Source organism: Scyliorhinus canicula, chromosome 14 (assembly GCF_902713615.1).
Source record: "Scyliorhinus canicula chromosome 14, sScyCan1.1, whole genome shotgun sequence".
NCBI classification, from domain to species: Eukaryota; Metazoa; Chordata; class Chondrichthyes; order Carcharhiniformes; family Scyliorhinidae; genus Scyliorhinus; species Scyliorhinus canicula.
The window spans coordinates 120,609,997-120,622,255 of NC_052159.1; the positions used below are offsets into that span (position 1 = coordinate 120,609,997).

Consider the following 12,259-nt stretch of genomic DNA (forward strand, 5'->3'; position numbering starts at 1 on the left):
CCGCTGCAGGACATTGAATTCATTCAACTTTTTTCTAGGAATTTTGGGAGTAAACCTCCACCGTTTCTACGCCGGCGTGGGGACATAGTCTCATTTTGGGAGAATATGACTCTAGTTCGGACCTGAAGGAAGATGGAAATGTGTGGGGTTAAATGTTATCAAATGGGGAAGGTGGGGAAGAAGAACAAAAGGGAAGATCTGTGCTTCGTAGAGAACAGGAGAGATTAAATGACAAAGATATCATGCAACAAAAGGGAGTGGTAAAGGTTGTAGGAAAGAAACAAAGCATTTGTCCAGAGTGAGTGTGAATGGCAGAATAATAAATAGCTCTATCCAAAAGCGCAAACATGAAAAGCAAGATTCAAACCAGCATATGGCATAAAAATGTATTAATTTCAATTTAATAATTGTGTTTGCTGCTCACAATGTGGTCTCCACATTGGGGAGGTGCAGAATGAACTGTTCAGTTTATTCCCAAATTTTTGGCTGCTCAGCATTTTAACACCACCTTGTCCTCACATTCACATTTCTGTCCTTTGCCTGCTGCACTGAAACTTCCAGGGACAGCATCTCATTTTCTAATGAGGCATTTTACAGCCTTCTGGGTTCTACATTGAGTTCAACAATTGCATACCATAAACTCTGTCCCCTATATTGATTCTGTTTTTCTCTCCTTGCGCCAGTTTGAACCTTGTTTCTCATGTTTTGCTTTCCGACAGAATTGTTAATTGTTCCGGTATTTACACTCACCCTGGACAATGCTTTGCTTCAGATCTTACCTCAGCCTTTCCCTTGTGTTCCCCCCCAACCCCCTCACCCCACGTTTCAACAGCATTTAACCCATCACATTTTTACCTTTCTTCAGTTGTGAGGAAGTCAAACATTAATACTGTTTCACTCTCCACTGATGCTGCCAGACATGCTGACGATTTTCAGCACTTTGTTTTTAATTCAGATTTCCAGTTTCTGCAGCATTTTGCTTTTATTTCAACTTTTGTTACAGTTTCTTTAACACCTCATTATTTATCAAATCCTTCATCTTTCCTCTGCAGACACGAAGGCACAGATTCTTCTGATGATGCAGATGATGTTGTTGTAGTAATGAACAGTTTCAAAAGCAAAATCCTCAAAGTTCAGGTACGTGAATGCAATTGTTAATCTGTTTTTTAAATAAGTAATTCACCATTGTTGATTTACCAATGGAGGACTGGAGATATATTTGTGATGGAATAGTCGGCAACTTGACTCCTTTTTTTATGCCTTCATGGGTGTTGCAAGCTGAACCAGAATTTATTTATTACCAGAATTTGTTAATGAAAGCCAACACACGAGACACCTTCTTAACAACCCTATCAACTCCGATGGCAACTTTGAGGGATCTATGTATGAGGACCCCAAGATCCCTCTGTTCCTCCACACTTCCAAGAATCCTGCCTTTAACTCTGTATTCAGCATTCAAATTCGACCTTCCAAAATGAATCGCTTCACATTTATCTAGGTTGAACTCCATCTACCACTTCTCAGCCCAGCTCAGCATCCTGTCAATGACCTGTTGTAACCTGCAACAGCCCTCGACACTATTTACAACTCCACCAACCTTTGTGTCATCGGCAACCCATCCTTCCACTTCCTCATCCAAGTCATTTATAAAAACCACAAAGAGCAGAGGTCCCAGACAGATCCCTGCGGGACAACACTGGTTACCGACCTCCAGGCGGAATACTTTCCATCCACTATCACTCGCTGTCTTCTTACGGCCAGCCAATTCTGTATCCAGACAGCCAAATTTCCCTGTATCCCATGCCCCCTAACTTTCTGAATGAGCCTACCATGGGGAACCTTATCAAATGCCTTACTGAAATCCATATACACCACATCCACTACCCGACCTTCATCAATGTGTCTCGTCGCATCCTCAAGGAATTCAATGAGGCTTGTGATGCATGACCTGCCCCTCACAAAGCCATGCTATCTTTAATCAAATTATGTTTTTCTAAATAATCATAAATCAGAATTCTTTCCAATATTTTGCTCATCACAGACATAAGACTGAATGGTCTGTAATTCCCAGGGATTTCCCTATTCCCTACTCCAGTGGAGAGTGAGGACTCAAAGATGATCAGCGGCGCAGCAATCTCCTCCCTCGCCTCCCGTAGTAACCTTGGGTATATCCCGTCAGGCCCAGGGGACTTATCTATCCTGATGCTTTTCAAAATTTCCAGCACATCCTCTTTCTTAATATCAACCTGTTTGAACCTATTAACCTGGTTCACACTGTTCTCACGAGCAACAAGGTTCCTCTTTCTCATGAATATTGAAGTAAAGTATTCATTTAGGGCCTCCCCTATCTTCTCAGACTCTAGGCACAAGTTCCCTCCACTATCCCTGATCGGCCCTACTCTCACTCTTATTTCTCAGATAAGTCTGGAACACCTTGGGATTTTCCCTAATCCTTCCCGCCAGGGCTCCACTTCTCTTGTCATCCAAGGCTCCTTTACCTTTCCATTCCTTCCTTGTCTCAATGGGACAAAACTGTCCAGCACTCGCAGCAAGAGCTCCTTAAACAACCCCCACATTACTGTTGTGCATTTCCCTGACAACAACTGTTCCCAATTTATGCTCCTGAGCTCCTGTCTAATAGCAGTATAATTTACTGTCCCCCAATTAAATACCTTCCCATCCTGTCTGTTCCTGTCCCTCTCCATGAGACAATCAATGATGGTTTCATGGTCATCGTAAGACTGAATTCCAGATTTTTATTGAATTTAAATTTCACCATCTGCTGTGGTGGAATTCGAATCCAGATCTCTGGATAACTTGCCTGGTAAGAACGCCACTGCTTCCCCCTTTCTGGACAGATTTTGAAAATAACAACAATTTTGTAAGTTTAAAGAAAGAAGACACAATTGCGTTTTCCAAATTTGGATTTAATAATGTTGTCAGAAAATTCTGATTCTCCATTCTTAGCAATATTGTAGATTTGGATTTCTTGTACATGGATATGTGTTCCCTATGCTTCAGTCGGTAATATCAATTCTAGTTTAGTTTTATTGACCTACAGGTGCAGAAACGGCCTGGTAAAATAAATGAAGATCATCTCCGTGATGAAGGTTCAGAAGACAAGGGCATCTGGAAATCGATCACAAGGTAGAAAATTATCTGGCTTATTTGAATATTTCCTCTTTTGCTTTATTGTTAAAATATAATCATAAATAATCGTCAGTTACAATATGATTATAGTCAGAATAAGTTTGAGTCTATCCTCAAGAGACAAAGGGCTAAATTTTCCGCCGTCGGGATTGGCGCGACACTGTAGCATAGTGGTTAGCACAGTGGCTTCACAGCTCCAGGGTCCCAGATTCGGTTCCCGGCTTTGGTCACTGTCTGTGCGGAGTCTGCACATTCTCCCGGGTTTCCTCCGGGTGCTCCGGTTTCCACCCACTGTCCAAAGATGTGCAGGTTAGATTGATTGGCCATGCTAAATTGCAGTGTCCAAAAAGGTTGGGTGGGGTTACTGGGTTACGGGGATAGGTGTGGCCTGAGGTAGGGTGCTCTTTTCAAGGACCGGTGCAGACTGGATGGGCCGAATGTTGTTGCCATTGCAGAAACCTGGTTGAGGGAAGGACAGGATTGGCAGCTAAACGTTCCAGGATTTAGATGTTTCAGGCGGGATAGAAGTGGAAGTAAAAGGGGTAGTAGAGTTGCGCTACTGGTTGGGGAGAATATTACAGCTGTACTGCGGGAGGACACCTCCGATGGCAGTGAGGCTATATGGGTAGAGATCAGGAATAAGAAGGGTGCCGTCACAATGTTGGGGGTTTACGACAGGCCTCCCAACAGCCAGCGGGAGATAAAGGAGCAGATAGGTAGACAGATTTTGGAAAGGAACAAAAGCAACAGGGTTGTTGTTTAACTTCCCCAATATTGACTGTGACTGACTTAGTGCTAGGAGCTTGTATGGGGCAGAGTTTGTAAGGAGCATCCAGGAGGGCTTCTGAAAACAATATGTAGATGAAATGAAAATCGCTTATTGTCACGAGTAGGCTTCAATTAAATTACTGTGAAAAGCCCCTAGTCGCCACATTCCGGCGCCTGTTCAGGGAGGCTGGTACGGGAATTGAACCGTGCTGCTGGTCTGCTTTAAAAACCAGCGAATTAGCCAAGTGTGCTAAAAGGGGTCATGAAAAATAATTGGCAAAAAGGGTTAAGGAAAATCCCACGGATAGAGCAGGGACAGGAATGGTTGTTGCAGGTTCCGGGGTTTAGGTGTTTTAGTAAGCTCAGAGAAGGGGGCAAAAGAGGGGGAGGTGTGGCGCTGCTAGTCAAGGACAGTATTACGGTGGCGGAAAGGATGCTAGATGGGGACTCTTCTTCCGAGGTAGTGTGGGCTGAGGTTAGAAACAAGAAAGGAGAGGTCACCCTGTTGGGAGTTTTCTATAGGCCACCTAATAGTTCTAGGGATGTAGAGGAAAGGATGGCGAAGATGATTCTGGAAAAGAGCGAAAGTAACAGGGTAGTTGTTATGGGAGACTTTAACTTTCCAAATATTGATTGGAAAAGATATAGTTCGAGTACATTAGATGGGTCGTTCTTTGTACAATGTGTGCAGGAGGGTTTCCTGACACAATATGTTGACAGGCCAACAAGAGGCGAGGCCACATTGGATTTGGTTTTGGGAAATGAACCAGGCCAGGTGTTAGATCTGGAGGTAGGTGAGCACTTTGGAAACAGTGACCACAATTCGGTGACCTTTACGTTAGTGATGGAAAGGGATAAGTATACCCCGCAGGGCAAGAGTTATAGCTGGGGGAAGGGCAATTATGATGCTATTAGACATGACTTAGGATGTGTAGGCTGGAGAAGTAGGCTGCAAGGGTTGGGCACACTGGATATGTGGAGCTTGTTCAAGGAACAGCTATTGCATGTTCTTGATAAGTACGTACCAGTCAGGCAGGGAGGAAGGGGTCGAGCGAGGGAACCGTGGTTTACCAAAGAAGTGGAATCTCTTGTTAAGAGGAAGAAGGAGGCCTATGTGAAGATGAGGCGTGAAGTTTCAGTTGGGGCGCTTGATAGTTACAAGGAAGCGAGGAAGGATCTAAAGAGAGAGCTAAGACGAGCAAGGAGGGGACATGAGAAGTCTTTGGCAGGTAGGATCAAGGAAAACCCAAAAGCTTTCTATAGGTATGTCAGGAATAAAAGAATGACTAGGGTAAGAGTAGGGCCAGTCAAGGACAGTGGTGGGAAGTTGTGTGTGGAGGCTGAGGAGATAAGCGAGATACTAAATGAATACTTTTCGTCAGTATTCACTCAGGAAAAATATAATATTGTGGAGGAGAATGCTGAGACCCAGGCTATTAGAATAGATGGCATTGAGGTGCGTAGGGAAGAAGTGTTGGCAATTCTGGACAAGGTGAAAATAGATAAGTCCCCGGGCCCTGATGGGATTTATCCAAGGATTCTCTGGGAAGCCAGGGAAGAGATTGCTGAGCCTTTGGCTTTGATTTTTAGGTCATCATTGTCTACAGGAATAGTGCCAGAGGACTGGAGGATAGCAAATGTGGTCCCTTTGTTCAAAAAGGGGAGTAGAGATAACCCCGGTAACTATAGGCCGGTGAGCCTAACGTCTGTGGTGGGTAAAGTCTTGAAGAGGATTATAAAAGATACGATTTATAATCATCTAGATAGGAATAATATGATTAGGGATAGTCAGCATGGTTTTGTGAAGGATAGGTCATGCCTCACAAACCTTATCGAGTTCTTTGAGAAGGTGACTGAACAGGTAGACGAGGGTAGAGCAGTTGATGTGGTGTATATGGATTTCAGTAAAGCGTTTGATAAGGTTCCCCATGGTCGGCTATTGCAGAAAATACGGAGGCTGGGGATTGAGGGTGATTTAGAGATGTGGATCAGAAATTGGCTAGTTGACAGAGAGTGGTAGTTGATGGGAAATGTTCAGAATGGAGTTCAGTTACGAGTGGCGTACCACAAGGATCTGTTCTGGGGCCGTTGCTGTTTGTCATTTTTATAAATAACCTAGAGGAGGGCGCAGAAGGATGGGTGAGTAAATTTGCAGACGACACTAAAGTCGGTGGAGTTGTAGACAGTGCGGAAGGATGTTGCAGGTGACAGAGGGACATAGATAAGCTGCAGAGCTGGGCTGAGAGGTGGCAAATGGAGTTTAATGTGGAGAAGTGTGAGGTGATTCACTTTGGAAAGAATAACAGGAATGCGGAATATTTGGCTAATGGTAAAATTCTTGGTAGTGTGGATGAGCAGAGGGATCTCGGTGTCCATGTACATAGATCCCTGAAAGTTGCCACCCAGGTTGATAGGGTTGTGAAGAAGGCTTATGGTGTGTTGGCCTTTATTGGTAGAGGGATTGAGTTCCGGAGCCATGAGGTCATGTTGCAGTTGTACAAAACTCTAGTACGGCCGCATTTGGAGTATTGCGTACAGTTCTGGTCGCCTCATTATAGGAAGGACGTGGAAGCTTTGGAACGGGGGCAGAGGAGATTTACCAGGATGTTGCCTGGTATGGAGGGAAAATCTTATGAGGAAAGGCTGATGGACTTGAGGTTGTTTTCGTTAGAGAGAAGAAGGTTAAGAGGTGACTTAATAGAGGCATACAAAATGATCAGAGGGTTAGATAGGGTGGACAGCGAGAGCCTTCTCCCGCGGATGGAGGTGGCTAGCACGAGGGGACATAGCCTTAAACTGAGGGGTAATAGATATAGGACAGAGGTCAGAGGTGGGTTTTTTACGCAAAGAGTGGTGAGGCCGTGGAATGCCTTACCTGCAACAGTAGTGAACTCGCCAATATTGAGGGCATTTAAAAGTTTATTGGATAAGCATATGGATGATTAGGGCATAGTGTAGGTTAGATGGCCTTTAGCTTTTTTCCATGTCGGTGCAGCATCGAGGGCCGAAGGGCCTGTACTGCGCTGTATCGTTCTATGTTCTATGTTTTTACACATACATAAAAAGCAAGAGGGTAGCCAGGGAAAGGGTTGGCCCACTGGAGGACCGGGGAGGGAATCTATGTGTGGAGCCAGAGGAAATGGGCGAGGTACTAAATGAATACTTTGCATGAGTATTCACCAAAGCGAAGTAAGTGGTGGATATTGATTCTGGAGAAGGGTGTGTAGATAGCCTGGGTCACATTGAGGTCCAAAAAGACGAGGTGCTGGGCGTCTTGAAAAATATTAAGGTGGATAAGTCCCCAGGCCCTGATGGAATTTACCCCAGAATACGAAAGGAGGCTAGAGAGGAAATTGCTGAGGCCTTGACAGAAATCTTTGGATCCTCACTGTCTTCAGGTGATGTCCCGGAGGACTGGAGATTAGACAATGTTGTTCCTTTGTTTAAGAAGGGTAGCAAGGATAATCCAGGGAACTACAGGACGGTGAGCCTTACGCCAGTGGTACGCCAGGGAAATTACTGGAGAGAATTCTTCGAGACAGGATCTACTCCCATTTGGAAGCAAGTGGTCATATTAGCGAGAGGCAGCACGGTTTTGTGAAGGGGAGTTTGTGTCTCACTACAACAAAGAAAAATTACAGCACAGGAACAGGCCCTTTGGCCCTCCAAGCCTGCGCCGAAAATGACTTGATAAGAGTTTTTCAAGGAGGTCACAAAGATGACTGGTGCAGGTAGGGCAGTGGATGTTGTCTATATGGACTTCAGTAAGGCCTTTGACAAGGTCCCTCATGGCAGACTGGTACAGAAGGTACTGGTACGGGATCAGAAGTGAGCTGGCAAGATGGATACAGAACTGGCCAGGTCATAGAAGGCAGAGAGTAATAGAACATTGAAAATACATCACAGAACAGACCCTTCTGCCCATGTTGTGCTGAACTTTTGTCCCAGATTAAGAACAAATTGATCTACACCCCAACATTCTACCATAATCTATGTATCCATCCAATAGCCGTTTGAAGGTCCCTAATGTTTCCGACTCAACTACTTCCACAGGCAGTGCATTCCATGCCTCCACTACTCTCTGGGTAAAGAACCTAATAGCAATGGAAGGGTGCTTTTCTGATTGGAGGACTGTGACTAGTGGTGTTCCGCAGGGATCAGTGCTGGGACCTTTGCTGCTCGTAGTATATATCAATGATTTGGAGGAAAATGTAACTGGTCTGATTAGTAAGTTTGCGGACGACACATAGGTTGGTGGAATTGCGGATAGTGATGACGACTGTCGGAGGATACAGCAGGATTTAGATCGTTTGGAGATTTGGGTGGCGAGACGGCAGATGGAGTTTAATCCGGACAAAGGTGAGGTAATGCATTTTGGAAGGTCTAATACAGGTAGGGAATATACAGTGAATGGTAGAACCCTCAAGAGTATTGACAGTCAGAGAAATCTTGGTGTACAGGTCCGCAGGTCACTGAAAGGGGCAACACTTGTGGAGAAGGTAGTTAAGAAGGCATATGGCATGCTTGCCTTCATTGGCTAGGGCATTGAGCATAAAATTGGCAAGTCATGTTGCAGCTGTATAGAACCTCAGTGAGGCAACACTTGGATTATAGTGTTCAATTCTGGTCGCCACACTACCAGAAGGATGTGGAGGCTTTGGAGAGGGTGCAGAACAGATTTATCAGGATGTTGCCTGGTATGGAGGACATTAGCTATGAGGCGAGGTTGAATAAACGTGGTTTGTTCTCACTGGAATGAAGGAGGTTGAGGGGCGACCTGATAGAGGTCAACAAATTTATGAGGGGCACAGACAGAGTGGACACTCAGAGGCTTTTCCCCAGGGTAGAGGGGTCAATTACTAGGGGGCACAGGTTTAAGGTGCGAGGGGCAAGATTTACATGGAACATACAGTGCAGAAGGAGGCCATTCGGCGCATAAGTCTGCACCGACCCACTTAAGCTCTCACTTCAACCCTATCCCCTAACCCAAAAACCCCTCCTTCCCCTTCTAACATTTTGCACACTAAGGGCAATTGCGCATGGCCAATCCACCTAACCTGCACGTCTTTGGACTGTGGGAGGAAACCGGAGCACCCTGAGGAAACCCACACAGACTCTAGGAGAACATGCAGACTCCGCACAGACAGTAACTCAGCGGGGAATCGAACCCGGGACTCTGGCGCTGTGAAGCCACACTGCTAGTCACTTGTGCTCCCATGCTGCCCATAGAGGAGATGTTTGAAGCAAGTTTTTTACACAGAGGGTAGTGGGTGCCTGGAACTCGCTGCCGGAGGAGGTGGTGGAACAGGGACGATAGCAACATTCTGGGCATCTTGACAAATACGGGAATAGGATGGGAATAGAGGGATATGGACCCAGGAAGTGTAGAAGATTTTAGTTTCGACGAGCGGAATGGTCGGCGCAGGCTTGGAGGGCCGAAGGTCCTGTTCCTGTTCTGTACTTTTCTTTGTTTTTTGAATGGCCCCCTTCTGCACTGTAAATTCTATGATTCTGCGTTTTACCGGCAGCCCAGGGGTTTCCCAGTGGCGTGGGGCTGCCCTACACGGAAAACCTCATTGACCAGCCGGCAAAATGGAGAATCCCGACGGCGTGCCGCACTCACCCACAGTTTCACCTGCCAGGGGCATATCAGCGATTTGCCTCCACAATTTTCTGTGAAAAATAGATCGAGTGAGGCATACAAGCCCGTGCCGACTATGCTGCCCCTTTAACCTAAAACGTTTTACAATTCTGGGGTCCGTATCCCTCTATTCCCAACCTATTCAAGTATTTGTCAGGATGTCCCTTAAATGTCACTATCGCACCTGCTTCCACCACGTCCTCCGGAAGCAAGTTCCTACCCCCCACTATCCTCTGTAAAAAAACGTCCCTCGCACATCTCCTCTAAACTTTGCCCTTTACACCTTAAACCTTTGTCCCCAAGTGATTGGCTCTTCGACCCTGGGAAAAAGCTTCTGATTATCCACTCTGTCTATGCCCCTCATAATTTTGTAGACTTCTATCAGGTCGACCCTCAACCTCTTCCAGTGTGGGAAACCGAGTTATTCATAGCTAATGTCCTCCATACCAGGCAACATCCTGGTAAACCTCTTCATACCCTTGCCAAAGTGTGGCGACCAGAATTGAACACTATATTCCAAATATGGTCTCACTAACGTTAGATACAGCTGCAGCATGACTTACCAATTTTTATGCTCAATGCTCCACCTGATGAAGGCACTTCTTGACTACCTTCTCCACCTGCGTGACCTGTGCACCTGTACACAGAGATCCTTCTGCTTGCCAATATTCTTAAGGGTTCTGCTGTATGTTTCCCACCTGTATTAAACGTTCCAAGTGCATTACCTCACATTTGTCTGGATTAAACTGGATCTGCCATCTCTCTGCCCAAGTCTCCAACTAGTCTGTATTCTGCTGTATCCTCTGACAGCCCTCATCTCCACCGACCTTTGTGTCATCCGCAAACTTACTAATCAGACCAGTTACATTTTCCTCCAAATCAACAGCAAAGGTCCCAGCACTGATACCATTTGTCACAGCCCTCCATTCAGAAATGCTACTTCAACTGCTACTCTCTGTCTTCTGTATCCATCTTGCCAGCTCACCTTAGTAGCCATCTGGGATGGCCACTTACAATAAGAAACATGGACGGTCGCAAAGCATAATGGGAATAATGGACAATGTAAGGTTCAGGCAAGCTCAGAGCCTGAATGTATATTTATGCACGTAGAATTCAGACAGCAGGAATGTCAGACAAAGGACTGATACTTGAGCAACCGATACGATCCCAGACATTTCGGCGTCACTCCCTGTATTCAGGAAACGTAAATAACATCGTAAATGGCCGCTTAGGACACGCCCAGCCATCAAAGGCACCCGCCCCTTTATTGGTTCAAATCGAACACAGTGATCAAGAATTACCCAATTAATGGGGTCCAAACTGAAGAATCGGCCAAAAGAGCGCGAAAACCCCCAAGGATAAAGAGAGAGACCACCACGTGTTCAGCCTCTCTTGGACCTGGTGCTCCGGCAACATCTACTTTGAATTGCAGCATCACCAGAAGCAAGTTCAAGTTCAACGCCTGCGACCAGGGGAATGAGCCCAGCTGAGCAGCGGTTACTTCTCCAGACCCGATAAACCCAGATTCGAACAACGGCCACTGTTCCTCTGACCTAAGCCGGGTGCCTGAAGTTAAGTACAGGGTCATATTTGATAGGTGTAGTTTGACTTGTAGTGTCTATGTTACATAGAATTTCATAGAATTTACAGTGCAGAAGGAGGCCATTTGGCCCATCGAGTCTGCACCGGCTCCTGGAAAGAGCACCCTACCCAAGATTAACACCTCCACCCTATCCCCATAACCCAGTAACCCCACCCAACACTGAGGGCAATTTTGGACACTAAGGGAAATTTCTCATGGCCAATCCACCCAACCTGCACATCTTTGGACTGTGGGAGGAAACCGGAGTACCCGGAGGAAACCCACGCACACACGGGGAGGATGTGCAGACTCCGCACAGACAGTGACCCAAGCCGGATTCGAACCTGGGACGCTGGAGCTGTGAAGCGATTGTGCTATCCAGAATGCTACCGTGCATGATCAATTGTGTGTGTACATAAAGTACCCTTGATCTTGAACTAACTAACTGGTGTTTGGCTCTTTGATCGATATCCACTTGAACCTTGTGGTGGTACCATTTGATACCTGGCGACTCTGAGCAATATAATATCAATATCCAAAGAAAGAAGGGCAACTTTATTGATTGACATATTTATAGCAGGTAAAAAAGGCAACACTTGTGATCCCATGTGACTGCACCTTCTGTACCAGTCTGCCACGAGAGACCTTGTCAAAGGCCTTACTGAGGTCCATGGAGGCAACATCCACTGCCCTACCTTCATCAATCATCTTCATCTCTTACTCGAAAAACTTGATCAAGTTAGTGAGACACGACCTCCGATTCACAAAACCATCCTTTCTCTCGCTAATACGTCCAGTTGCTACCAAATGGGAGTAAATCCTGTCTCTAAGAATCCTCTCCAATAACTTCCCTACCACTGACATAAGGCTCATCGGTCTGTAATTTCCTGGATTATCCTTGCTACCATTCTTAAACAAATGAACAATATTGGCCATTCTCCAGTCCTCTGGGACCTCACCTATCAGTCAGATACAAAGATTTCTGTCAAGGCCCCAGCAATTTCCTCCCTTGCCTCCCCCAGTATTCTGGGGTAGATCCCATCACGCCCTGGGGACTTATCTGCCTTAAAGTTTTCAAGATGCCCAAGATCTCCCCCTTTTTGATCTCAATGTGACCC

The 12,259-nt window shown here is 45.8% G+C and overlaps 1 protein-coding gene across 5 annotated transcripts in view; it reads left to right on the forward strand.

Annotated features, from left to right (window-relative positions):
- uggt2 (UDP-glucose glycoprotein glucosyltransferase 2) overlaps positions 1-12,259 on the forward strand; it is a 625,263-nt gene that overhangs the window by 554,590 nt on the left and 58,414 nt on the right. For all 5 annotated transcript variants that reach the window (XM_038817830.1, XM_038817832.1, XM_038817829.1 and 2 more), the window contains 2 exons: positions 1,053-1,137; positions 3,062-3,147. In XM_038817830.1, the coding sequence (XP_038673758.1) occupies positions 1,053-1,137; positions 3,062-3,147 (171 nt within the window). The remainder of the gene's footprint in view (positions 1-1,052; positions 1,138-3,061; positions 3,148-12,259) is intronic.